A 26,822-nucleotide genomic window follows, 5' to 3' on the forward strand; every position below is an offset into this window, starting at 1 on the left:
TAGCAAAGTTAAGCTTTAAATTTTCAGCCAAACGATAAACTGCGTGAGCATTATGGGCCCCATCCAAAATAACTAAGGGTTTGTTGCTAATTTTTTCCATTCGAGCTGGCCAATGAGCTTTGACCAATCCTTGATAAATATTTTCAGAAGCCAAATTAATTTGTCGATGAAGACAATACAAGCTAAATAGTTGAATAGCTACAGAAGCATTCTCGGTTTGATGACGCCCAATTAATGGAACTTGGATTTGGGGTATTTTCCCTATAGCTCCGTGATAATTAAATACTTCTCCCCATTCTGTATCTGGATGTAAATATTCACACTGATAAGCATCTGCGTAGCAGTAAATTTTACTTCGTCTTTTTTCAGCAACATCTTTGATAACAGCTAAAGCTGGTGCTTCAATTTTTCCGGTTACAACAGGAATGGTTTCTTTGATTATTCCAGCTTTATGAGAAGCAATTTCTTCAATACTCTCTCCCAAAAATTCGGTGTGATCTTTACCAATCGTAGTTATAGCAGTTAATATTGGACAAACTACATTGGTACTGTCCAGCAAGCCACCCATCCCAACTTCCACGATTGCAATATCGACTTTTTCATCGTAGAAATAATCCAATGCCATGACCGTAATTGTTTCAAATTCTGTAATACCAGACGTTGCAGAATCCTGATCCATGGTTTCAACAACTTTTTGATACTTTTGAACAAACTTACAAATAGCTTCATCTGAAATGTATTTTCCATTAATAGCAATTTGCTCATTAAAGTGCACCACATGCGGAGATATGAATGTTCCAACTTTTAATCCTAGTTCTTCTAACATACATCTTAAATACGTTAGAGTTGATCCTTTTCCATTGGTACCGGCAATATGGATGGTAGGAACTATTTGTTCCGGATTTCCGATTCTTTCCAAAAATGCTACCACCCGATCTAGTCCAGGTCTAGCCCCAAACAGGGAACGACTGCGAATCCACTTCATTGCTACCTCTATGGATGCCATTTTCCTTACCGCCTCACACTATTCAGAAAGCCCAGATGCCTATGTATACCGATGTTTCAGCCGGTATAGAGTACGACTACCGTGCAGAGGGTTTGAATCCCAGGTTAAATTTAATATTTACTCTTATATTTTTCTACCAAGATATTCTAAGAAGATTATCCAGAGTAGGTTTAAAGATGGAATAGGTAGGTACATGTACCCAAATACACTGAGACACTATAAATGAACTTCTATACAGTCGGTTAGTTCAAAATAAATTTCACCGCCGCCGCACCGTAACTGAAGATCGTTTAGAACTAACACAATATTAATAACTACCTATATTGACTACTGATAAAGATATTATTCTAATCCAACTATATAAAATTATATCAAAAAGAAATAAAAACTGTAAGTCACGATAAGATAAGGGTTTAAATAATTGTGTAGATCTATGCTAGATAGGTGTGCTCACTACTTCATCTTCGCAATATTTTAAAGATTGAGAAGTATCGTGAAGTAAAATATTAAATTTTAATTATTAAATATATATTTTCTGAACATCATAACAATATCATCTGTTAAGAGAGCTCATTTTCTGAAATTAACAACGGGTTACGCGTTAAGTTTAATTAGTCCGGTATTCATCTATGCATGTCGATAAAATGTATATCTAGTTTTAAAAAACATTTATTTAACACTTTGTTATTTTCAGTTTCAATATAATTCGGTTTCGGGTATTTTTTCGATGTAACCGTATTCAGCTGTTTGTTATTTCTCGACCTAATGACAGATGTCATAAATTGGCATAATTTGTCGCAACGACGAATACAAACAAGTTTTGTATGGCGTAAATATAATAATTTATTATTATATTCTAAATTATAAATAATTGCAGAAGAGCGAGACATTTCAGTGCGGTGATTTCCTCATTCTGGTATTACCGATATTAAACTGCTTTTATTTGTAAGTACAGTAAGGTAAAGATGCGGATGTGGTAGTGTTTTCAAACAATATTATAAAATAAATCAAATTTAATTGACTATTGTGCAGATTTGTTCATTATGTTCGTAATACGCCGTGCTTATATTTTGTGCCAAAATGCAGTTACTAAGGCTGAATTACGTACGTATTTATAACTTCAAGATCTTTAAAAACTTGAGCTTAAAACAATATTACTTCAGTGATCTATGCTTGAATGCCTTTTGTTACTTCCTCAGAACAAAAGGTTATTTATTTATAGCAATCTTGGAAGATAATTATTATATATTGTTATTAATTATTAGCTGATTGTTATGTTAGTAAACCTGTTGCTTCTTGAAGACTTTATCTTCATTACTTCACTCAGTATTATCTGGCCAGTCTCTGCCTCCACATCTGTGTGTGAAATGTAGGCACTTTATTCACATTAAATAAATCTTTTTTTCAAACTAACTATCTTTGTGCCCTTATAATATTATTATTTTTGTAATAAATAAATTTGTTATTTTTGCAGCTGTACATAAAATTAAACCTTACAAAGTTTCTATAAAGTCATTTTCAAGTAAGGATTTTAGAAATATGGTGGATCCTAAAAGGGTGGTGAGTTACGAGGATGTGCTGAACGGCTTGAATGAGCCACGTAAAGTTATAATAGATGTTCGTGATCCTGATGAAATCAACACTACTGGAAAAATTCCATCCAGCATTAATATACCATGTAAGATTATTGTTTATTAATTTAATTCTGCTTATTACACACTAAAAACATTTTAAAAAAATATTTGTCTAAAATTTTACTGTAAATGTAATATGTATTTGTACATTTCTCTAGGTAGGTACTTGAAAATGACGCAGTAAGTAAACATGTTCAAGGTTTTATGACTTGCACATTCATGTTATGAGGATATTTCTTACACATTATTTTATGTTTGGTTTCTTACCTTCAAGTGTTATTCAGGAAAATGAAGCCTAACTTATAAATTCGCTTGTGAGATATTTTTTTAATTTTCTTTATATTAAAGACTAATTTAAAAAAATTGTTTTAATAATTATAATAAGATATAATTTAATAATTAATTAAAATATTTAAAATGTTATCTATATGACTTTCCAAACCTAAATATAAACTGTTGTTTTATAACTTATCAAAAATTACATGTTCAACATAAAAAGAATACTAGTTATTACTAATTTGATTTAAATATTTTCAGTGGGTAATGTTAACACTGGCCTGAGTATGTCGGATGATGAATTTCGGAAGCATTACAAACAAAACAAGCCATCTGCAGATGATGAGCTAATATTCTACTGTAGATCTGGAAGGAGAGCCACTGAGGCACTGGATCAGGCTCTCAAGTTGGGATACAACAAGTATGTAACTGGAAACCTTTTTATAATTGCATAGTAACTTTATTTATAAATAAATGTCCAGTTATCTGATATTGGTTTTTTGAACTCTAGTGTATGATATTGTATGGAGATTTATATTTGCTAAAAGGGATGGCATAATGAGTCAGACTCTCATAGGATCGGATCCTAATAGCATTAGATAGAGGAGGTATATAGTGTAGCCTTTGCCCTGGAGTGGGACAGTACAGGCTGATCAATAAAAAAAATATTTATTGCCTAGAACCAAGTTGAAACATAATTTTAAGAAGTAAAACTAGTTACCACTTGCTGAAATTAGTTTGCATGTGATGATTAGATGTGTGCTTAATGTGAATTTATTCTTAATGTAATGTGTTTCTTTCTATTTCAGCTCCAAAACATACCTGGGAAGCTGGAATGAATGGTCTGAAAAACAAAAATGATTGCTCTGTGATGTTGTAAATATAATATTATTATGTTTAATAAATGTTACTGTTGTAGCTTTCGTATTATATTTGTTTTGAAATGTCATATATTTTTGTACAAAATATTATCAAATATTGTATGGAGCTGATAAGGCCTTTGCTGTAACCCATATCTAGAATATCTTTTAGTGTGGGAAATTGAATATCTATATGAACCACAGATTAGACTTAAATAGGAAATGGTGGTTTCACTATCATTCAATAGAACCACAAAAACAAACATGAATAGGTAACAAAAAAATTTATTAATTGCATATCAAAACTATTTAACATCACTATTATTATAACAGTCAATATGAACACAAACAATAAATGCATAATATTTCAATAACAAATAAAAACTTCACTGAGACCTGCTCGCCCAATCAGTCCAGCTGCCAAGATAGTTCTTTGCACTGAAAAATAATAATATTTTTCATTACTATCAGTTTATAACAATAACAAAGAGAATGATAAGAGTCAAGTAGATAGTTAATTCTTTGTAAATGTTTTTTTTCTATCAGATAAGTATGTCAAATAAAGTTATCATGGCTAAAGGCTAAATTAAACATTGTTCGAGTTCCTCACTTAAATAAAATAATATATGTTTTCAAATTTTCTTCTTTATAACTTATATTAACCAGTACTGTATTCAGTATTGTGTATCAATTTATAAACTATAAATAAAAGTATTCTTTCAGACAGCCAGATAACTGCTAAATGTTGCTGAAAGGCTATTTTTAAGTATTAATTTTATGATACATAATTACCACTTACTTTTTGTATCCTAGACTTATAGCAGTCTGTTGTGCCTTGCCAGATCTCTTACCAATCATACAATAGAATATTAATTCTGTGTCTTCTTTAGGCTTACTTATTTGATACATTTGCTTGAATTCTTTCTCTGATACATTACTTAATACTGGCGACACATTAGCCACTAAAAAAAGAAAAATATTATAAGTAAATTTATTTTTTAAGTTAAGACCTTCTTACTGCACAATTATGCTATAGTTTTATAGGATTACTTTATTAATTTTACCTAAGTAAATTATGCCTGAAATGAGAATGAGGATATAAGTTTGTAATAATGTGACTTACAAGGTATGTTGATACTATTTGGGATCTTGCCATGTTCCTTTACTTCTTCAGGTTCCCTTACATCTATAATGATAGCTCCATCGTTTGCCGCCGCCTTTCTCTTCACGTAATCATAATCTACAGTTATCTCTTCAGCTGGCGCTTGCTGAGAGAACAGCCGGCTTCCCTGCATGCTGGTAATGTGCGAAGATGTAGCAACATCTGAAAAGATAAATGGTAATCGATAAATACCGTATCAAGATGTTATCTCGATATAACTAGTACTTAGATACTAACTGTTTGTGACATAACTACGGAAAAACTTTTGTGTTGAGGTTGCTACTGACTTCACCACCCTGAACGAAGGTGGTACGATTACTCGAACGATAACTCTCAAAGACATGATTATGTTACTTGATTAACTTCCACTAAGGATAATATAAAGAGAATATTTTTAATTTTATAGAGGTTCGGAGTCTTGGAAATACGACGTATTTTGTATGAGTCCGAAATAGTTTTACAATTTTTTTTCTGATTTATTTTCAGATGATGTTGACACTAATGACAGCGGTCTGCGAATTTTCAAACAGCTGTCACTTTGTCACTAAGTTGAATGACCTTGATTTTTAATGTTTAGTTTCATTATATGCAGAAGAAGAGAGAAAAATCGTTGCTTTATCCGTGGCTTTATCATTAAACTATTTAAAAAAAAAATGCACACCTAATTACCAGAGAAAACGAATGGCGCCATCAAAGACTAGAATAGTTTTAACATAGATGGAATAAGTTTGTGACCGTTTAGTTGGTTCAAAAACCTACTTATTCTATCTATATTAATAAGGCTTTTAATCGATGTCGAGGTTTCATTTTGTACTTTATTATTCTTGGATAATATACTTATTCTTAAAAATACGAAATTATTACATTTTTCTCTCATTGGGTAACGTCACTAGAAATTATTTACCATGGTATCCTCAATTTTGACAGCTGACCCCATCCATCAAAAGCTTACAAGCGAGTGCAAAAATATTTTCGCTTTTTGTACCAAATATTGACTCCTATTGAGTTGTAAGTGTTATCAGTGATCATCTTTTGTCATGTTCCAGTAGACAGTATAATTGTTTACATTAGATATCTAATCATTGAGAATGTAGCGTGTGTTGAAACTCATAGCATCCTTGTTACCTTGTGATTTTTATTGTAATCTATTTCTATGCGGGACAGGAGTGTCAATAAACACGAGTAACTTATTTCACTTCCAGATGCTGTCCGCATAATATACAGGAGAGTGAGAGTGTAGTTTTAATGTTGTGTGAAATGATTTTGTGTTGAAACCTCGTCATTACGTTAGCAAACATGGGGTCTATGCGACCGACGGGACGGTTCCTATCGTTCACGAATAACATACAGAGAACACAGAAACAACCTGGTAAGTCTATCATAAACTGTGCATTGTAAATAAATTGAGTGACATTCCAAAGTTATGAATCATAGACATGTCCTTGTTTGTTTTTGTTAATGCTGTTACAGTTTGTGTTGAAATGATACTATGTGCTAGTGATGTCAACATATAAGTTGCAATTTTTAATTGAGCTTGATTGTGGTTTTATGAGTTTAAATTATTTAATTGATATCAATTTTATTTAAGTGGTGTTTTAGAATATCTTAATATTTGTTGAAATCCTTTAACTTTAATAATTAAGGTGTGTTTCTACTTAATTAGCTAAATTGTTTGTTGAGTTTATAATTTCATACACTTTATCTATCCTCTAGAAAAATCTTATTATTTAAAACAAACCTTTTTACTTGTAGTGCCAAGTGGTTTCCCTCAAAGCCTGTCAGGTAGTGAGACTGATGTATCCACATCAAATGAGAACCTGTCAAGAGAGGAGCGCTATGTTGTGCGACACACTGCCCGTGTGGAGCCTCAAGGGCAGGAAAACCAGAGCCAGTCAAATAACAACAACAGGAATTCCCTGAAGGTATTTTATAATTTAATCTTTAAAATTAGTTCTATTTATTAGTCTTCTACTATTGCTTTAAAATGTTTTCTCTCTATGTAATAAACAAGTGTTTTGATGAAGTAATAATTTAAAGGACTGTTAAATTGAAATTATAAACATCTTTTATATTCTTCTTCTGTTACTAATCAATTTTTTTTATTAGTTGTATACTAAAGTCTCTATAGATCCATGGTTTTCAGAACCTATTTTTGTATGTTCAAACCACACATATAGTCTAATAATACAAGCATTAGAATAAAAAAACCTTTTTTTTTTTCGTAACCCAGGAAAGTGTGACAGGTAGTAACCGTAACTCACTTAAGGATTCTGTGGGAGGGGGCAATAGTAATCGCAGCTCCCTGGACGTGTCTTCATCATCATACAACACTCTCATCATTCACAACCAGGATGATTCCTGGCCACCGAGGCCTACGCCTATTCGGTAATGTGACTTTTATTACGTCTTTGCTTATGACATTGGAACAGGTGTTACAATGCTCTCTTGTATTGCTGTTTGACGTCATTTTCGCAATGCCTCTTCGCTAAGCAGGCTTGTGGCTTGGTCCATTCTTTCGTTATATTAACTAGCTATTTCTTAAAAAACATGTAATATGTAATAATATGTGTAACATCAAAATCTTCTTTGTACTATCAGCTTCTACCATTTATGCATTGTACACATTTTAAAATTAAACAGTAATAACACAATAATGTCCTTCTTTGTCTTACTTGCTGTTTATTCCAAAATTCTTTCCCCACTTTATTCTATCTAGGACATCACTTGCATCCAAAAACCCTTTTCATAATCGTCATGACTTAGCCTTTCTTCCAAACTATGTTCGAGTTGGCTTCCAGTCTCACCGGATGCAGCTGAGTACGAGTGTTTTACATTACGCAAAGACCTGTTCAAAATATTGCACCTCATTTCAATATTAACATCATAATCCACTCAACAGAGAACACGAACGAACAAGCAGTGAAGTGAAGCACCCAACCACACAGTCTTCTCCATACCACACACTGAAGAAGACGGAAGGTGTGAAGAAACCCAGTGGTATACCAGTACCCAAGCTGCACAAGGAACAGACTGTTACCACAGGGACCAATTACATTGATATTGGAGGCCAGAGGATTTATACTAGCCCCCCTGACCATGGAGTTCAGGTATGTTCTGCCAATTTTCAGTAATAACAAAGGGAAGGTTATACAGCTTTTCTTTTCCCGCTCTATGAAAAACTAAATCAAGCAATTTTTCTCAGTTAGATCTTTTAGGTAGAATTAAAGACCCATTAATTAAAGTCTATGACAGTCAGTAATGTCTAGGAACTTAATAAAAAGTATAATAAGCTTCGAGTTTGATTTCTTACATCCAAGAAGTAGAATTACATGAATACTCTTTTGTCATCCTTTGAAAAAGTGTTCCCATTCACTTACAAGTTTGTATTTCTTGTCATTGTACAGGAAATAACCGAAATCCCCGACGACTTTCTAAACCAATCATCAGTGCTAAAGCACTTGGCGAAGGAGGTGGCTCAGTCACCAACTCCTCGAGGGCCGACCCCTCCCGCCTCACCCCGCGCGCCGGCACCGCCCCGCGACGACAGCAGGAAGGCTAAGGGCAAGTGCTCTAAAGCTAAACTTAGCAAGGAGAAACTAAATTTATCGAGGTCACAGCCTGATTTGACTAGGTAAGTTTTATATTATGACTTGATGATTAATTATTCTGTTTTCTACGCCCACAAGAACTTTAACTTTCTAATTATCGTATAAAAGCAGACAGCTGTTATGACTTATCAATGTTTTTGCAGGACATCTTTAAATATTTTAGAGTTGTAGGTGATAATGTACGATTATTTGAGCTCACGATTCACGCTTTTATCATATATTATGTATTTACGTATACGGACGTGTACGTATCGACGGACGTGTTCGTTAGATCAGCCGTCAAACGACGTTCGGATCTCTTCACCTACAAATAATTTACTCATTTTTATATGCACTCAGTGTGAAGTTTCGTAAGAAGTGTAAATTAGAGAACATTTTTTAATTTTCCAACGCTTCTGTAGTGTCGGAGTTCGCGCTGTTCCCGGCGGCTCGGAATCAAGTGGATGGTGCAGCGGCGGTGAAGGTGAACTAGAAGAGCCAGATGATGCATTCACGGCGGTACTAGATGCCCTCGCAGCAGAGAACCATCAGCTCAAGAGACAACTGGCCGAAGCTTGTGAACGAGTCGCTAAGACATCTAAGGTTAGAATAACCTACACTTAAGTGACCGTTTAAACATCCATTAGACTTTCTTACAAACACCTTAAATACGTGGCCAAAATTGCCATTATGTGTAAATAGGTAACAATCGGTAAAAATGCTTAAAGTTGGCCCTAGAGGTAGAAGCAAGACCTGAACTAACTGCAAAAGGAGGGTATATTAAGACCTTAAGAGAAAGAGAGAATTGTGAACAATTGCATGAGAGCAACATAAAACGATAGCAACAAATGAGTTCACAAGAAATAAAATAATTCAGGGTAGAGTGAAGTACTTTTTATAGAATCTAATTTCAACATTATAATTTGTTGTAATAGCTGGAAGAAGAAGTAGAAAAGGTCCGCACAGCGCATGAAGAGCTGGTAGGATCGTGTGAACGACGCGAGCGGTTAGAGCGGGCCGCCAGAGTACGGCTGCAGGCTGACTGTCGCCGCATGCAAGAACTTAATAGGGCACTGAAACAACAGGTATGATATCATACTGATTACTTTTTATACAAATGTAATAATGACCAATTCAAATGGCGCGGAAAGTAAGTAATAGGGATGACTGTCGTAAACTGGAAAAGATATACGTCCTGTAGTGGATAAATATGGACTGCAAATAAGAAACATTGCTGATAATACACGGTTAATGGCCTATTTCGCCACTTTATAAGTATCGGTTACCTTATCCAGTGTACAACTTACAGGTATTTTCATATGTTTGCTGTCACTGTATCAATGATATAGGGTCATCAAATTGTTTTAAGAAGCCGTGAAAGTAGCCCTAGTTCTCATAGTTCTATTAAGAAATCTCTTTCGTCATTTACATTTTCTATAATTATATTTCACTTAAAATGTTATTGAAACAGCTATTGCAACATAATTAACATTTTTATTGCAATACAAAATCATTGCAATACAATCCCGTTCAAAATAAATCGCTTCGCTATGTTATTGTAATCTAATCTTACAGCAGCTTATACATTCATTGACCCTACTAATGATGAATCAACGAATAATATTAAATACAAGATAACACCAGCTGGTGAAACATTTCATTCAATATTATTATAATCGGAAAGAGTATTTTTACGAAGCGTAGGCGACGCCCACTCTCGCAGTATGACTAACTAACTCGTGTGATGTTTCATACAGTTGCCGTGAAATAAGTACAAATAATATCAAATCTTTGTTTGTATAGATTAATCTGAAGCTTTCAAACTTATTTTAAAATGTATTATGGATGATTTTATTTTGTTTTATCGTAGCAAATATATAATAAACTATCTTCTGCCCACGACTACGTCCGCGTGAAAAGATTAATCTAGGTTTTATACTATCTGAGTTTCATTTAATCCGTGCAGTGATTTTATCGTGAAAGAATAACATCCATCCTCACAAAATTTTCGCATTTTTAATATTAGTAATTAACTGTCTATTACGCGTTTTCGTTAAACTTTTAAATCGATTTAGAGTCTAGAATCTAGATCCCGTCACGGATTTTACTTCCAGGAATAATGAAATAGACGCTTTTTTTTTAAATTGTGACTTTTGGGATGAGTCCATACGATGGGAAAGTCCGAGTGACTACAATATTCAATATAGTTAGGTGCGTTTTTATAAGTTTCCATGACTTATGGGGAAGCCTACGATTTATATTACGAGTATAAGATCCCGGGTTGAATATTATTTCTTAGATATTAATATGTGACGTGTGTATTATGTGTGACAGGTGGAGTTGTTGTCGCAAGGCGTGCGGACGGAGAGCGATGGCAGCGCCGACGCTCTGCGCAAGGAGCTACAGAACAGAGAGATGCTAATAGCACAACTCATTACACAGAGTAAGATTTATAACTTATGACTTAAAATGTCAAATATATCATACTGGATTTATGAAAAGTTGGTAAACAGGCGAAGTTTGCTGTAGAAAATTGTAATATTATTGCTATTAATATTTTGTATATATGTACTACAATGTATGTATATCGAATTATCAGTTAACAATAAAATTGTTATAAAACTGGAAATATAAACATTGGCCTCTTACGCAAAAGCACTTAGGCAATCAAATTTCAGTTCCATTTTGATAATGAAACCATTACATGACTGAGAGTTCTTTCGACTATCCGCAGAAGAATAAAGTCCGATCTGAATAATGGACTGCTAGGAAAGGGTCCTTTCCCTGAAAAAAAAAAGTAGTTAGGTTACACCATGCTGGCTAAGTGTGGCTTGGGAAGATATACTATTGTTAATCGTTATTTACCAGTTAAGTTTTGTGACATAAAATCTTATCTTCCTTCATTTAGACAAAGAGTTAGCATGTGCGAAGGAACGGCAGGAGATCGAGATGGCAGCTCAGCGAGCCACGCTGCAGGAACAGAGGACACACATCGATATACTGGACACCGCGCTCACTAACGCACAGGCCAATGTCGTGCGCCTCGAGGAGGAGGTAAGACAGCCATGTTACAGACCATTGCTGGAAATCCCAAATGCTTTGAGGTCCTGGATAACCTGTAATTATTGTCGTAGCCTTCTAAAAAAAGGCCAGGTGCTTTCCAAAGGCTTTGCATTTTTATGTATTTTCCAAAGTCAACTTCTTCGTCAAGACTTCCATGCTTTAGGAAATCGCTCTGATCACTCTGAATTCTGTGTGTTCTGATCAAATGTCTGTTCTGGAACGAATGCTGTGAGTTCGTACTCGAGACTAGTAGTCGTAAATACGCAAATTTTGGTACGCCACAAAAGTAATACATAGAAGTTTTGTCGTTATTAAACACATTATCAACTGTGTACAGTGTCGTCACGCTGGCGGCTACGTCGAACGCGTGATGGGACTTCAACGTGCACTGGCGTCGTTACAACAAGCGTCCGACAGGCGAGAGCATACCGAGAGAAAACTGCGCGCCCAGCTTGAGAAAGAGTTGCAGACTTTAAGGTAACACACAATTATGTAAATGTCTTAAATAGAAATAATGATAAGTGTAGCGTTTTTTGTTGTAAAGTATATTATGTAGGGAGAAATGTGGGCCCAAAATTGACCCTTGGTAAATCACTTATGTTAAGATTCATTTATTTTTGTTGTTGCTTCTTCATATGTATTTATTTGCCGAACTCAAATAGTTTGTACAACTTAAGTCTAATGTTATCGTATTGTTGTTGATAAATTATTATATTTGGTCAAACAGGGAAAGATTACTTTGTCGAAAGCTCGTCAAGATGCGATATCTCTAATATAAAGTTAGATTTCGATAAACTCTTTTCGACATCACTATTGACGATTACGAGAGTACTGTCCTATGTTAGACTGTATGAATTATTTGCTTACGCAGGACATTTTACAATGTTTTTCGTATGTCATAGGAAACGCGAGTGTAACTGTGGCGGGGCAAGCGGTGCGGGTGGTGGCGGCGAGGCGGAGCTGCGACGTCAACTGCGGGAGCGCGACGAGCGGCTGCTGGCGCTGGAGGGAGAGTGCGCCAAGTGGGAGCAGCGCTACCTGGAGGAGGCCGCGCTGCGCCAGGCCGCCGTGTCCGCCGCCTCCATACCCAAGTTAGTGTTACATGTTAACTAACAGCCAAGTGGGAGCAGCGCTACCTGGAGGAGGCCGCGCTGCGCCAGGCCGCCGTGTCCGCCGCCTCCATACCCAAGTTAGTGTTACATGTTAACTAACAGCCAAGTGGGAGCAGCGCTACCTGGAGGAGGCCGCGCTGCGCCAGGCCGCCGTGTCCGCCGCCTCCATACCCAAGTTAGTGTTACATGTTAACTAACAGCCAAGTGGGAGCAGCGCTACCTGGAGGAGGCCGCGCTGCGCCAGGCCGCCGTGTCCGCCGCCTCCATACCCAAGTTAGTGTTACATGTTAACTAACAGCCAAGTGGGAGCAGCGCTACCTGGAGGAGGCCGCGCTGCGCCAGGCCGCCGTGTCCGCCGCCTCCATACCCAAGTTAGTGTTACATGTTAACTAACAGCCAAGTGGGAGCAGCGCTACCTGGAGGAGGCCGCGCTGCGCCAGGCCGCCGTGTCCGCCGCCTCCATACCCAAGTTAGTGTTACATGTTAACTAACAGCCAAGTGGGAGCAGCGCTACCTGGAGGAGGCCGCGCTGCGCCAGGCCGCCGTGTCCGCCGCCTCCATACCCAAGTTAGTGTTACATGTTAACTAACAGCCAAGTGGGAGCAGCGCTACCTGGAGGAGGCCGCGCTGCGCCAGGCCGCCGTGTCCGCCGCCTCCATACCCAAGTTAGTGTTACATGTTAACTAACAGCCAAGTGGGAGCAGCGCTACCTGGAGGAGGCCGCGCTGCGCCAGGCCGCCGTGTCCGCCGCCTCCATACCCAAGTTAGTGTTACATGTTAACTAACAGCCAAGTGGGAGCAGCGCTACCTGGAGGAGGCCGCGCTGCGCCAGGCCGCCGTGTCCGCCGCCTCCATACCCAAGTTAGTGTTACATGTTAACTAACAGCCAAGTGGGAGCAGCGCTACCTGGAGGAGGCCGCGCTGCGCCAGGCCGCCGTGTCCGCCGCCTCCATACCCAAGTTAGTGTTACATGTTAACTAACAGCCAAGTGGGAGCAGCGCTACCTGGAGGAGGCCGCGCTGCGCCAGGCCGCCGTGTCCGCCGCCTCCATACCCAAGTTAGTGTTACATGTTAACTAACAGCCAAGTGGGAGCAGCGCTACCTGGAGGAGGCCGCGCTGCGCCAGGCCGCCGTGTCCGCCGCCTCCATACCCAAGTTAGTGTTACATGTTAACTAACAGCCAAGTGGGAGCAGCGCTACCTGGAGGAGGCCGCGCTGCGCCAGGCCGCCGTGTCCGCCGCCTCCATACCCAAGTTAGTGTTACATGTTAACTAACAGCCAAGTGGGAGCAGCGCTACCTGGAGGAGGCCGCGCTGCGCCAGGCCGCCGTGTCCGCCGCCTCCATACCCAAGTTAGTGTTACATGTTAACTAACAGCCAAGTGGGAGCAGCGCTACCTGGAGGAGGCCGCGCTGCGCCAGGCCGCCGTGTCCGCCGCCTCCATACCCAAGTTAGTGTTACATGTTAACTAACAGCCAAGTGGGAGCAGCGCTACCTGGAGGAGGCCGCGCTGCGCCAGGCCGCCGTGTCCGCCGCCTCCATACCCAAGTTAGTGTTACATGTTAACTAACAGCCAAGTGGGAGCAGCGCTACCTGGAGGAGGCCGCGCTGCGCCAGGCCGCCGTGTCCGCCGCCTCCATACCCAAGTTAGTGTTACATGTTAACTAACAGCCAAGTGGGAGCAGCGCTACCTGGAGGAGGCCGCGCTGCGCCAGGCCGCCGTGTCCGCCGCCTCCATACCCAAGTTAGTGTTACATGTTAACTAACAGCCAAGTGGGAGCAGCGCTACCTGGAGGAGGCCGCGCTGCGCCAGGCCGCCGTGTCCGCCGCCTCCATACCCAAGTTAGTGTTACATGTTAACTAACAGCCAAGTGGGAGCAGCGCTACCTGGAGGAGGCCGCGCTGCGCCAGGCCGCCGTGTCCGCCGCCTCCATACCCAAGTTAGTGTTACATGTTAACTAACAGCCAAGTGGGAGCAGCGCTACCTGGAGGAGGCCGCGCTGCGCCAGGCCGCCGTGTCCGCCGCCTCCATACCCAAGTTAGTGTTACATGTTAACTAACAGCCAAGTGGGAGCAGCGCTACCTGGAGGAGGCCGCGCTGCGCCAGGCCGCCGTGTCCGCCGCCTCCATACCCAAGTTAGTGTTACATGTTAACTAACAGCCAAGTGGGAGCAGCGCTACCTGGAGGAGGCCGCGCTGCGCCAGGCCGCCGTGTCCGCCGCCTCCATACCCAAGTTAGTGTTACATGTTAACTAACAGCCAAGTGGGAGCAGCGCTACCTGGAGGAGGCCGCGCTGCGCCAGGCCGCCGTGTCCGCCGCCTCCATACCCAAGTTAGTGTTACATGTTAACTAACAGCCAAGTGGGAGCAGCGCTACCTGGAGGAGGCCGCGCTGCGCCAGGCCGCCGTGTCCGCCGCCTCCATACCCAAGTTAGTGTTACATGTTAACTAACAGCCAAGTGGGAGCAGCGCTACCTGGAGGAGGCCGCGCTGCGCCAGGCCGCCGTGTCCGCCGCCTCCATACCCAAGTTAGTGTTACATGTTAACTAACAGCCAAGTGGGAGCAGCGCTACCTGGAGGAGGCCGCGCTGCGCCAGGCCGCCGTGTCCGCCGCCTCCATACCCAAGTTAGTGTTACATGTTAACTAACAGCCAAGTGGGAGCAGCGCTACCTGGAGGAGGCCGCGCTGCGCCAGGCCGCCGTGTCCGCCGCCTCCATACCCAAGTTAGTGTTACATGTTAACTAACAGCCAAGTGGGAGCAGCGCTACCTGGAGGAGGCCGCGCTGCGCCAGGCCGCCGTGTCCGCCGCCTCCATACCCAAGTTAGTGTTACATGTTAACTAACAGCCAAGTGGGAGCAGCGCTACCTGGAGGAGGCCGCGCTGCGCCAGGCCGCCGTGTCCGCCGCCTCCATACCCAAGTTAGTGTTACATGTTAACTAACAGCCAAGTGGGAGCAGCGCTACCTGGAGGAGGCCGCGCTGCGCCAGGCCGCCGTGTCCGCCGCCTCCATACCCAAGTTAGTGTTACATGTTAACTAACAGCCAAGTGGGAGCAGCGCTACCTGGAGGAGGCCGCGCTGCGCCAGGCCGCCGTGTCCGCCGCCTCCATACCCAAGTTAGTGTTACATGTTAACTAACAGCCAAGTGGGAGCAGCGCTACCTGGAGGAGGCCGCGCTGCGCCAGGCCGCCGTGTCCGCCGCCTCCATACCCAAGTTAGTGTTACATGTTAACTAACGGCCAATGTGCGTGATTCCCTTAAAGTCTTGTCCTGACTGATAAAACAACCCTCGATAATATTGCTTTTACCTCTATGCGAATCCCGAATTGTGAGTCACTACTTTCATATTGACACAAAAGTATAAAACTTTACATTTAACTTTTCAATTTTGGGCTGCAGTCTTATGATACTAGGTAATAGGTCAGGTCAATCAAATGTTTTTCTTTCTAATTTCTTTAATGTATACCGAATCATATCTACTTACCAAATGAATTTTAATTAAACATTAAAATTTGTGTGTATAATAACAGGAATGCAAATAAGTTACTATATTATGTTAACATTTACAGTCACGTTTTCAGGGACGCGAAGATCGCGGCGTTGGAGAAGACGTCGGCGGAGTCTGAGCGGCTCATGGCGGAGGCGCGCAACGAGAAGATACGGCACATGGACGAACTGCACTCCGCGCAGAAGAAGGTTGCTGACTTGGAGGGCAGGTACGAAACAAACTAAATCATCTAATATATAATATTCTCGCGTCACAGTTTTCGTTGCCATACTCCTCCGAAACGGCTTGACCGATACTTACCGATTTTTCATACCCCTAAGTGACACTTTTTTTATATGGCAGAACAACGTCTGCCGGGTCAGCTAGGTACATTATATATTTTTTTTAAACTACACATAATGTACCATACTGTAAAGCCCGGTTTCCACACGCGTTTACAAGCGCAAAATGCATACTTTGGAATTCCATTTTGGTGGAACTACAAGTAGGCAGTTTGCATTTACGAGTTCAACCAAGCCTTTTATGGCGTTCCGCTCGCGGTGGAAACCGTGCTTAATGTGTTAAAATATTTCACTTTTTGGACTCAGATGTGCCTGTTCATTGTTCCTCCTGGAAAGATACTGGTTTTACCTTTTGTATCTACAATATCGGCCAAATGCAAGTTAAAATATTTGTAATAATAAATTTATTAGAGAAGATCTGTTTTGAAACTCTATTTTATTAAGCAAATTCTGTTATGCAAAGCCATTCGATACCTCTTAGAGCGATAATTTATTCACATTCTACAGTAAATAAATGTATACTTTTCTCTCCACAGGGTGAAAGAACTGGAGTCGAAGGTAGCGGAACGCGACGCGATGATCAAAGTACTGCAAAAGCACACGAGTGCGGCGTACGATAGCGGCGCCTCTCTTAGGAATAATTCTAGCCGAGAAGAGCTTGGTAATAACTATCATCATTTTAACATTTTTCTCTATGGCTATCTTATGAAATCGATTTAAAAATTCACAATTATTGTAGTTTAATAAAGTAATATTGAGGACATGACATTTCAATAGTAGTTTATTTGAGATGACAGGTTTGGAACAAGCTGGAACATAAAAACAGACAGACAAAAAATCTATCAATTGCATTTTCGGTATCAGTACCCGTTACTTATTCTTTTTTTTATATTCTATATACAGAATTAACCCCCCCCCCCCCCTACCGATTTATTTTATGTATTTTGTTTAGATGATGCCTTAAATCTTACGTATGTTAGTGCATTTATAAAGATATGTGTATCTAGTTGATAAAACAACTATGTTGATATTTCAGTGGGTCTCTCGTCGGGTGCATCGTTTTCGAGCGCGGAGGGTGTGGGCGGCGGGAGCGTGACGGGGCGGTACAGACACCTCGCGCGGAGGAACTACTCGCCGCATAACGATAACTCTAGCGGTAATACGAATATATTTACTTTACTTCTTGATTCTTGTTACTTTTTTGCATGCTGTGGTCTCTTATAAATGAGAATTGTAGAGTATCGCGCTACAGAAACAGTTATTTTAGCGCAATGGTTAGGGCGGCTCCGTCGCTACCAGTGCGTCGGGAGGTCGTGGGTTCGATTCCCACACACACCACACAAATAGTTGCTTCGAGTCTGGTTGTGTGTCTGTTGTTTATTTCTAAAAGTCCACGCTATACAAGAGCAATTTTTAGTCGAGAATTGTCTTAAAACAAAAACAAATTGGTTAATATACTGATTTAACACTATCCAAACTAATATTATAAATGCGAAAGTAACTCTGTCTGTCTGTCTGTCTGTCTGCTACTCAATCACGCCTAAACTACTGAACCAATTTGCATGAAATTTGTTATGGAGATATTTTGATACCCGGGAAAGGACATAGGCTATAGATCATCACGCTACGACCAAAAGGAGCAGAGTACCAGTAATTAATGTTACAAAAACGGGGAAAATTGTCATCCATTCTCTCTTATTGGACGCAAACGAAGTTGCGCGGGTCAGCTAGTAGTTCTATAAGTGTATGTGCATTGTGCAGGTTTCGACAGCACATCCCTGCGGCTGGACGAGCAGCTGGCGGCGCTGGAGTCGCGGCTGGAGCGGCCGCCCGTGCCCGCCGTGAGTTACCTCGCCGTGCCCGCCGACCAGCGCCCGCATGCCAACTACTACTGACCTATACCATTCAACACTATTAAAACTACCATACATAGACGAACATACGGTTCACCATTAGAGAATCTATTAACGAGTGTTTCCTTCAACAAAGAAATCGATTTGTCCCTTGCAATTCTATATTTTATTCCTTCAGAAAAGAAAAGTAATGTATATTGCCCCTGGTAGATAGATTGAGAATTAAAACCAGTACATTATGGTTTAACGCAAACCCGCGAAGGTGCGGTGAAGATATTTGTTTGCGTTGGGCTTATTATCACCTATTGGTCAAAAAATTAAGTAAAGCGAGTTAGCGAGTATTAAGGGGGTATCGGTCGATAAACGAAGGATAAACTGTCGTTATGTAAAATTTTAATGCCTCGAGATACCGCTAGAGGGCGTTATATTCGACTAGATTTGGAAAAGTATTCGATAAATCTTTTCGCTCCTTTCTCTGATTTAACATTTTTCGAAGTTACGAGCATTCGATATGTATTGAAAGTATTGAAACGATCTCCCGATACGAATATTCCATATTAATCAGACTTATTTTCAAACAACATTCCCAAAAGATTCCGCTTATTCACACAAACATTCCTAGCGATGTACAAATGACAACGGCTTTGTTTTTGTGTTCTGTGTGATTTTATACTGAAATTATATCCCTAACTAATCACATAGTCAATTTTAACAAAGATATTTGATGACGATGAAACCAGACTGATCTTAGAGAAATATTCATTCATAATAGTCAGAATATTGGCTATATTAAATAAAAATATATCAATTATTATTTTCTGATTCATTGAAAACTCGTAATGAAACTAGTAAATAATAATAGAAAGTTATTTTCTAACAAAAACTTTTATTAATTTTCTCTAAGAAAATACTTTTGTGCTCTAGATCACTCGTTTCAGCGTCACTATTTAACGTTTGGAGTGTAGTGTTTTGTCTCTTTCCCTCTTAGCGCATTCGCTAGTTGAAAGAAAGGGATAAAATGCAAAAATGTGCTGTGCCTTTAACAGTGTCTTAACAATGCGTGCGGTGCCACATAGCTAATAAGAATCTCTGAAATGATATGTTCTCTACAACTCCACTAGTAAAAACTAGTCTTTAAGAATAATGTAATGTTGTTTGTGAATTGATAACTGTATTTAATAAGTTATTGTTTAAATAGGAGCTGGTGTTGTACTTGGTTTTTTAATAGAAATGCATTTTGTGATGTAATTTCGTGATGTGACATCAACGTGTTACTAAACGCGTGTCAATGATTTTTTCCTCTTTTAAACCGACTTTAAAAAAGTCTGAGGTTCTAATGCGACCGTATTTTTATTTCCTCAAATTGTGTTTGATGTAATTAATAGAAAAAAGTCAAAGTAGTTATATGCTGTAATAACTTTAAAGAAATATTCTATTAATAAACCAAGTTCAATAAAAACAGTTCCAAAATAAATTATAAAATAAAGTTACAAAATATTGTACAAGGTGAAAGGTGAAATTCATACTATTGATATTATGATTCTGATTCTATATTCAAATATAAATCGTTATCGAGGCATTGGTCACAAATTATGCCAAAGTTAGAATTAAAAAAAAAAAGAAAAAAATATTTTTCGGCCCATTTTTAAAAAATGTATTCCTTAAATTATGACTTGTTTTTGTATTGATATTTAAAAAAGGAACTGCTATTTTAGGTCTGCTACTGAAATATTGTTCCTTTAATGTTATGATAAAATAACAAAATATGTGCTTTTTCCAAAAGGGCATATGTATTACGAATTTGTTATTACATGTGTCCTTTTTGAAATTACATGCTTATAATTCAATCGTCTTTTAAATAAGATTATTGATAAAGTGGAAGAGTATACCGACAAGATAATTATTATGAGATTAACGTAATATATTTAAAGTAAATCATGTTTTTAGTGATTTGCTTTCTCATACATTGGTAGTCTGTTCAACGAGAAATATATGCTACTATAGAAGACATAGAAGAAGGAGGATTTATTTACAAATTAAAATACAATAAGAATACGTATTCATAAAGATTGTAAAAGCAATGATAAAAATTATTAAGGACCATTTTCATGGCTTATGAATAAGTGTCTGATAACCTATCGGCTAGATAAAAGGATAGCAAATTTCACAAAAAGGTAACAAAATCCCAGCTAATTGACATTTATTCAGATGGTGAAACCGGAGCTAAAAATTATAAGCTGTACCTATTATATATATAAATGGTTGCTTAGAAAGTCAGAAATTTGCCGTAAGTTGAGTAACATCGTTAAAATAATATCTCGTTAAATAGACTGCAATGTATAGTATTATGCCTTATACCAGACGCTACGATATTTCGGTAAGTTGTAAATGACGTCCACACTCGACGCAGCTATTTATAATAGGTTTACTATTGTAAAACTTTTATTATCTATGGTATTTGTAAATTGTATGCCAGGAATTCAGTGTTTGAAGAATGAAAGGTGATGAAAAACAGATAAGAAATGATGCGTTGTCCCTTTCTTTTTCCTTTGAAAAGAGAGTGATGAAATGTCTTGATATTTTGAGGCGTATTTTTGGCTAATAAACGCTGAAATTCCTATACATTTAAGCACTATTTAAGGAATTGTATACAGATATATTTTGATAAGGTGTATTCAATGTAATTTTAATATTTTTATAGAAGCATGTTTTAGAATAAATATCATGTTTTGTTTGTTGTGGTTTTACTGGCTGTTTAATACCTAACACTTGAAGCTTTGAGTGGAATCTACCTTAAATTGTTTACGCGCTTAGCAATGTGTTAGGGCGAGACTGCACTGGGCAGGGGTATTTCGGGGAACACTCTTTTTTTCCGCATCTTCTACTATCTTCCGCAAAGCCCTCTGGAAATGTTACTTACATTTCCAGAGGGCTTTTTAGAGAAGATTTCGTCGGGAACAATTTAATTTGTCAAATACATATATGTAGTTGTAAAATAATGACTGTTGGTGCTTATGCGAGCGATAGAAGCAGGTAAGTATAGAGAGAAAAGTTTTTAAATTTACGATTGATTTTACCAATTTTAGTCTCAATTTCTGTTTGCTAGCTTTATAACATTAGTTTGAAAAAAGATAATAAATACGTTGTTTAATAAATTACGGTAGGTATTAAAATCACAATTTGTGAGCCTAGTGGGGTCACGCCCTATACGCCTATAATTAGAAAATACGAAAGTGAAACAATGAACATTTAAATGAGCTATTTGCGTCTGAAATATTAACATTAATGTATTCGCTTTGTTTGGAGTGTTGCAGTCCTACTGACACTGTTACAAGACTACTCTATTTACACCGGCTTGTACCTAGTCGTAGCTCTGAATATATCTAGGATGACTAATTAGTCACTTTTACACAAAAGACTTACAAAAAGAACACGGGTTGTAAACGTGATCAGAACATTGTTAGTTTGTGGGGTATGAAAGAAAGACAGGATAATCGATTTTACTAGAACAGTAAAGTCAGCAAGATCTTTTATTTCCATATTGATAACTTCCCCTTTTTTATGTGTACACAACCAATGTAAATTATAATGATAACATCTAGAAAATACACCCTACAAAAAAGAAATAATTCACACAATACAATAAATTGTACAGTTAATTATCAGTACACTAGCTGACCCGCGCAACTTCGTTTGCGTCACCTAAGAGAATGAGTCAAATTTTTCCCCGTTTTTGTAACATTTTTCGTTGCTACTCCGCTCCCAATGACCGTAGCGTGATGTTATATAGCCTATAGCCTTCCTCGATAAATGGGCTATCTAACACTGAAATAATTTTTCAAATCGGACCAGTAGTTCCTGAGATTAGCGCGTTCAAACAAACAAACAAACTCTTCAGCTTTATAATATTAGTATAGAAAAGTATAGATTATTTACAAGATTATGGTCACGTTACAACTCTTCGGGCGGCTTGATGAAGGTAAGAATCACTAATGGAATTATTACAAGTGTTTGTATTGTTCTTCAGTTCATTAACTTTATAATTAGTGTAACAACATATGTTTGTTAACAAAACATTATACAAAAATGTATAATTATAATGAAGACAAGATGTATGGATGTCAATGAAGCAGGGGAATTTGCAAGGATCGTTTGCAAGGCGTTCTTTGGTCTCTGCCTACCCCAATGAGGTAAAGTGCGTTATTTAATGCGTATGTATAATGGAGTATCTATTTTCTCGGAATGCGCGGAGCATTTTAACGATCTTGTCGAAGTGGTTATATTACCATTTAATCAAGATATTTTACTATGAAATTAACAAATCAATGTGTTACGTAATTTTGTCAACAGCCGGATGTTCTTGCTTTTTTATTTGGCTTAGGTTGAAAAAGAAATCGCTGCATTATACTGGCAAGTCTTAGTTCTACCCACAGAGTACCTACTTGATAAATAATACATCTTACAAATGCGAGTATCCTGTATCAGCATCAGTTGCATTCTGGCAGTGCGGAAGTTGTATGGTTGTGGAAGCAGCAGACAGTACGTAGAATCAGTTGTAGATGGCGCTCTAATTTCTCGGCTCTCTGCTTCTAATAGTTAAGCAAATAGACATCTTTTTAATTTTCTTTAGTTTGTTCTTCTACCCATTTTGATCTCCCCTAAACTGTTATATCGGTCTTTATTCCCAACGATCTTTTGTCGATGTGGAGAAATGCCCAAACCGTCGCACCAGTCATCACCGATTTTTTTAATTTTCTTGTCTGATGAATAAAAGATCCCACAGCTCCTAATCATATTTTATGATTCTTCAATAGACTTTTAGTTTTACTTAAACCAAACTAATTGTTCCAGTTTACTCTTAAATAAGTTAGTACCGTAACCTTTGAAACCGATCATCTATTTCAGTCGTTAGTGGGTCACAATCAAAGAGGTGAAGGCCACTAAGACACGGGTATTCTGATATTTTGAGAATCGCAGTGAATATTCAAATGCCTGACCTGATCTGACTAAGTGCTACCAAAATAGGAGACCGAATATTCGTCTCATATTATAATTGAATCTGCTATTTCTAGAGGCTGACATTGATATGAAAGGTTAACCTGTCGACTTGATTAATAAAAGTTATTAAAGCAAACCGAATACGTCCAATTATTGCTAAAAAATATAGGTGTTAAACCAAATGTCATGCTCAATTAACTGATGTTAGTTCATCAGTATCATAAAACAGCAGCTGTATCAACCAGTCACTATTACATGCAATTAAAACTGTAAACTTGAAATATGAAATAGCAAACACGTTTTAATTAAATAAATTAAAGCTTAGATAAGCAAAATATCTTCGAAAATAAGTGTAGGTGTAGGTACTATTCTGTAATGTTACATATTTCTTTGACAGCGTGGACTTTGCTGTTTCCCCGGCCTCGGTACGGTTGGAGCTCGCGGTGGTGGTGGCCGGGGTGAAGAAGCCCTGCTGCTAGAGCGCCAGGGTCGCGCTTCTCAGCAGACCAGGTCATCAAGCTTGCCGCCGCCGCCGTCCGCACTACCGCGCCCTCCGAGGAAACCTTCCGCGAGGAATACCAGATACGATCGATTGGAACATCGAGATGCGAGAAAGGTAAACTGATCCATTATATAATTATACCGGTCTTATTAGTTAAGCCATCATACTTCACGTTTCTAATATGTTTTGGGGCTAGAATACAGGGACCTCCGGTTGTTTTATAATACAGGGCGTTATTTCAGTCTACTGCCCACACTGTTATGGAAGTAGAATTTACGACCATCCAAAAATAATTAGTGTGATTAGTATATGGTATTACCCACTGAATTTTTAATTATCTGATTAATTGGTTATCCGGCAATAATTTAAACTTAAGTGGTGAAACTGACCATTAATTTTGCCGTTTCTACTTTCTTTGCTCTACATTTTGAGTTGACATTACTTTTCGCGTTTTTGACATTTGGCCTTTGATTATATAAAATACTAGAGGCCGGTCCCGACTTCAACCGCGTGGAAATCCTTCCCGTGTAAATCCCGAACCCTCGGGAACTCCGGAATAAAAAGTAGCCTATGTCTTATTCTGGGTCTTCAGCTACTTTTATACTAATTTTATCGTAATCGGTTCAGTATTATTTGCATGATAGAGTAACAAACATCCATACATACATACATTCTCACAAACTTTGACATTTATAATATTAGTAGGATGATGTTAAGAATATTCGCTCCCTTGCAGTCTTCTCTAGGGTTGTTCACCCACATTTTCATTCGTCGAACCACTTATTAAACTAGAACTGGCGAGTTGTCGATGAACTGGCCCATATAAGGTATGACCAGTTTGCGCTAGACAGCCTAGGTCATTCACTACCTCGTGCTAATATCGAAACAGCACATAGACTGGTGATTAGAAACGTTCATTTACTTAGCTCCCGACTGCCGCGATAGCCGACGCTGGCTCAATTTGTCCATGTATGTAATTTCCGTTCAGTTAACATTTTCAAATTGAGTGTTTTAATTACGTTTGAAAACGATACTTGGTAAACGGTATCCGTTATTATATTGATAGTTTAATATTTCACTTAAAATATAATTCTTAAGTTTAACTAAGTAATCAATGGATTGAATGGCCGATACGCTCGATTGCAATGCATTGATTATATTATAACGACTTAATGACGCTCTCGGAAATTCTCGGTTATGATAAAATGATAATGCATTGTAACTTAATCCGTAATAACGTTATCGTACTTATTCATAAACGAGACACGTGTCGTACGTACTTGTTGTTGACTCAATAGATTAGGTAAATAAGTGACAACAAAACAACAATAAGTAAATATTAAATGTTTCTATTTAGGGCAGGGCACCATTGCGTCGTGTGTTCGAATCCCACACGAATTAATTTCTTTTGCGATCCACAAATAATTGTTTCGGGTTTGGTTGAACATTGATCGTTGTTTGTGTATTCGTAAAAGTCCTCGCGACATAAGATCAATTATTAGTGAAGGAATTGTATTTAAAAAAAATAGAAATCTTAAGCAAAATTGATTTAATTACTTTTTATACTTACGACATTTTTCATTTCAGGATTCAGATGGTTCAGGTTCAATAGCTTCAAGCGCATCTCGCAGTTCTCCATTACCATACGACACGGTTCGCAAGCTGCCGTCAGTGCCGACCTCCGCATCTTTACCTGCTGCAGAGTCCAGAGAATCCCTCGTCAGGCCGAGAGACTCCAGCCTACCTTCACCCTCAAAACTAGCAGTGTACGCGGCTGCAAGGCGGAGGTCAGCGGAGTCAGCTAAAGACAATAAACGCACGCATCATTACCGAATTCAGTTTTAATTTGGGCAAATAAAATTACAGGTTTACAGGCGTTTAGTGTGTAAGTGTGATGGTTTTCGTTGCTTTGGAAAATGAATGGTTTTGATAGTTTTTTACCTGCATATGATTACATCCCGACAATATTGTATGGTCCTCCATATAGGCTATAGTGAACACCGAAGAAGGGACAAAGTATTTGTCTGCTCTGAGAAAACGATGCGTGCTTGTCTTAACTCTACTCAAAATAAAGATTCAGCATAATTGACAACCAATAACACAACCTACAAAATGTCAAAGCGACTATTTAGTAGGCAATGGCTACATCTTTAAAAAGAAAGAAAGAATACCAACGAATAAAAAAAAAGATCGATTTACTAACATCATTCAAAAAAAAACAATATCGATTAACTCCGATGCTCTCGTTACAAGCTGCTCACCGACGAACACTCAATTACCTTCATGGAACGTGATATTGACGTATTTATTTATATCTTGTTTACCGATAACATGATCTACGTTTAAGATGAAAATACTTTCTTTAGCTTTTCACTGGAAAATCTAAACATAAACTTCATTCGTGTTCTATATTTGTACAAATTCTTATAAGGTATTATGTAACAGAGTACAAAGTTCTATTAATTCGGCTAACTACTAACCCAGTGGTTTATTTTTCGTGTCAATGAATTGAATGGAATCGGTCACGAAACATTTCACACATACATTAAAATAAAGGTTTGGTCAGACTGTGTTTTTGTTCAACAATATTTTTGGCAAGTTACGGGAAAAATTACAATTTCTCTACATGTTAAATGATTTTTAATATTTCTTAATGTACAAATCGTGTTTATCCATTAAAAAATGACCCGATATACGCAAATGCTCCAAAGTTTTACGTTTTATTAATGGTCCCGCGTAGGTGGCGATGTTAGCCCACACAACTTACTAAGTAGCCCACGGCACTTAAGTAGCTGAGAAATAAGTAAGCAAAGGTACAAATCTGTCACTGATAGATAGCACATTACCTTAAAAAAATATCCATTAGATAACGAAAAAGATTACGATTTTTTATCATAGAAAGTACCTATTTGTTTTTTTAGGTTTTCTATGGTTATTCTCGAAGTAAACTATTTGTAAATGAGTGGGCAACGAAGGTCTGT

The 26,822-nt window shown here is 38.5% G+C and overlaps 3 protein-coding genes and 1 long non-coding RNA gene across 9 annotated transcripts; 2 read left to right on the forward strand and 2 right to left on the reverse strand.

Moving 5' to 3' along the window:
- The first annotated feature begins 1,777 nt into the window (after positions 1-1,777).
- LOC142973512 (rhodanese domain-containing protein CG4456-like) lies at positions 1,778-3,839 on the forward strand. 5 transcript variants are annotated; one of them, XM_076115298.1, is made up of 4 exons: positions 1,778-1,965; positions 2,481-2,684; positions 3,178-3,337; positions 3,726-3,839. In XM_076115298.1, exons 2-4 carry the CDS (start codon positions 2,546-2,548, stop codon positions 3,775-3,777), a joined length of 351 nt encoding a protein of 116 aa, XP_075971413.1. In that variant the 5' UTR covers positions 1,778-1,965; positions 2,481-2,545; the 3' UTR covers positions 3,778-3,839. The 5 variants fall into 5 exon arrangements, with proteins under 5 accessions (XP_075971413.1, XP_075971411.1, XP_075971414.1 ...); XM_076115296.1 differs by having other exon boundaries at positions 1,779-1,951; XM_076115299.1 differs by having other exon boundaries at positions 1,787-1,922.
- A 206-nt stretch (positions 3,840-4,045) lies between these two features.
- Positions 4,046-5,461, reverse strand: LOC142973511 (rhodanese domain-containing protein CG4456-like). The gene is made up of 4 exons (XM_076115294.1): positions 5,176-5,461; positions 4,900-5,100; positions 4,576-4,738; positions 4,046-4,214 (listed from the first exon to the last, which is right to left on the reverse strand). The coding sequence occupies exons 1-4, from the start codon at positions 5,279-5,281 to the stop codon at positions 4,163-4,165; spliced, it is 522 nt and encodes a 173-aa protein (XP_075971409.1). The 5' UTR covers positions 5,282-5,461; the 3' UTR covers positions 4,046-4,162.
- Positions 5,462-5,854: 393 nt separating this feature from the next.
- Positions 5,855-25,860, forward strand: LOC142973508 (uncharacterized). 2 transcript variants are annotated; one of them, XM_076115291.1, is made up of 18 exons: positions 5,855-5,946; positions 6,141-6,307; positions 6,691-6,860; positions 7,169-7,323; positions 7,838-8,045; positions 8,343-8,569; positions 8,948-9,128; positions 9,461-9,610; positions 10,860-10,968; positions 11,434-11,579; positions 11,926-12,065; positions 12,491-12,679; positions 16,269-16,415; positions 17,025-17,149; positions 17,525-17,644; positions 18,250-18,329; positions 23,737-23,955; positions 25,429-25,860. In XM_076115291.1, exons 2-18 carry the CDS (start codon positions 6,235-6,237, stop codon positions 25,684-25,686), a joined length of 2,697 nt encoding a protein of 898 aa, XP_075971406.1. In that variant the 5' UTR covers positions 5,855-5,946; positions 6,141-6,234; the 3' UTR covers positions 25,687-25,860. The 2 variants fall into 2 exon arrangements, with proteins under 2 accessions (XP_075971406.1, XP_075971407.1); XM_076115292.1 differs by having other exon boundaries at positions 16,281-16,415.
- Positions 22,625-25,921, reverse strand: LOC142973513 (uncharacterized). Its single transcript, XR_012959510.1, has 3 exons — positions 25,783-25,921; positions 25,412-25,642; positions 22,625-22,930 (listed from the first exon to the last, which is right to left on the reverse strand). It is a non-coding gene; the product is annotated as an uncharacterized LOC142973513 (long non-coding RNA).
- Between the last annotated feature and the right edge of the window lie 901 nt (positions 25,922-26,822).

The sequence above is a fragment of the Anticarsia gemmatalis genome, chromosome 6, assembly GCF_050436995.1.
Source record: "Anticarsia gemmatalis isolate Benzon Research Colony breed Stoneville strain chromosome 6, ilAntGemm2 primary, whole genome shotgun sequence".
Lineage (NCBI taxonomy): Eukaryota > Metazoa > Arthropoda > Insecta > Lepidoptera > Erebidae > Anticarsia > Anticarsia gemmatalis.

What these genes read in the sequence shown, in the direction of transcription:
- LOC142973512 (XM_076115295.1), top strand. Translation starts at nt 2,050, where the DNA reads ATGTTCGTAATACGCCGTGCTTATATTTTGTGCCAAAATGCAGTTACT. An exon ending in ATCCAGCATTAATATACCAT is followed by an intron (nt 2,685 to 3,177) that starts GTAAGATTATTG and finishes AAATATTTTCAG; the next exon opens with TGGGTAATGTTAACACTGGC. An exon ending in CTCAAGTTGGGATACAACAA is followed by an intron (nt 3,338 to 3,725) that starts GTATGTAACTGG and finishes TTTCTATTTCAG; the next exon opens with CTCCAAAACATACCTGGGAA.
- LOC142973511 (XM_076115294.1), bottom strand. Translation starts at nt 5,281, where the DNA reads ATGTCTTTGAGAGTTATCGTTCGAGTAATCGTACCACCTTCGTTCAGG. An exon ending in CCGTAGTTATGTCACAAACA is followed by an intron (nt 5,101 to 5,175) that starts GTTAGTATCTAA and finishes TTATCTTTTCAG; the next exon opens with ATGTTGCTACATCTTCGCAC. An exon ending in AAATAGTATCAACATACCTT is followed by an intron (nt 4,739 to 4,899) that starts GTAAGTCACATT and finishes TTCTTTTTTTAG; the next exon opens with TGGCTAATGTGTCGCCAGTA.
- LOC142973508 (XM_076115291.1), top strand. Translation starts at nt 6,235, where the DNA reads ATGGGGTCTATGCGACCGACGGGACGGTTCCTATCGTTCACGAATAAC. An exon ending in GAGTCGCTAAGACATCTAAG is followed by an intron (nt 9,129 to 9,460) that starts GTTAGAATAACC and finishes TTGTTGTAATAG; the next exon opens with CTGGAAGAAGAAGTAGAAAA. An exon ending in TCGTGCGCCTCGAGGAGGAG is followed by an intron (nt 11,580 to 11,925) that starts GTAAGACAGCCA and finishes AACTGTGTACAG; the next exon opens with TGTCGTCACGCTGGCGGCTA.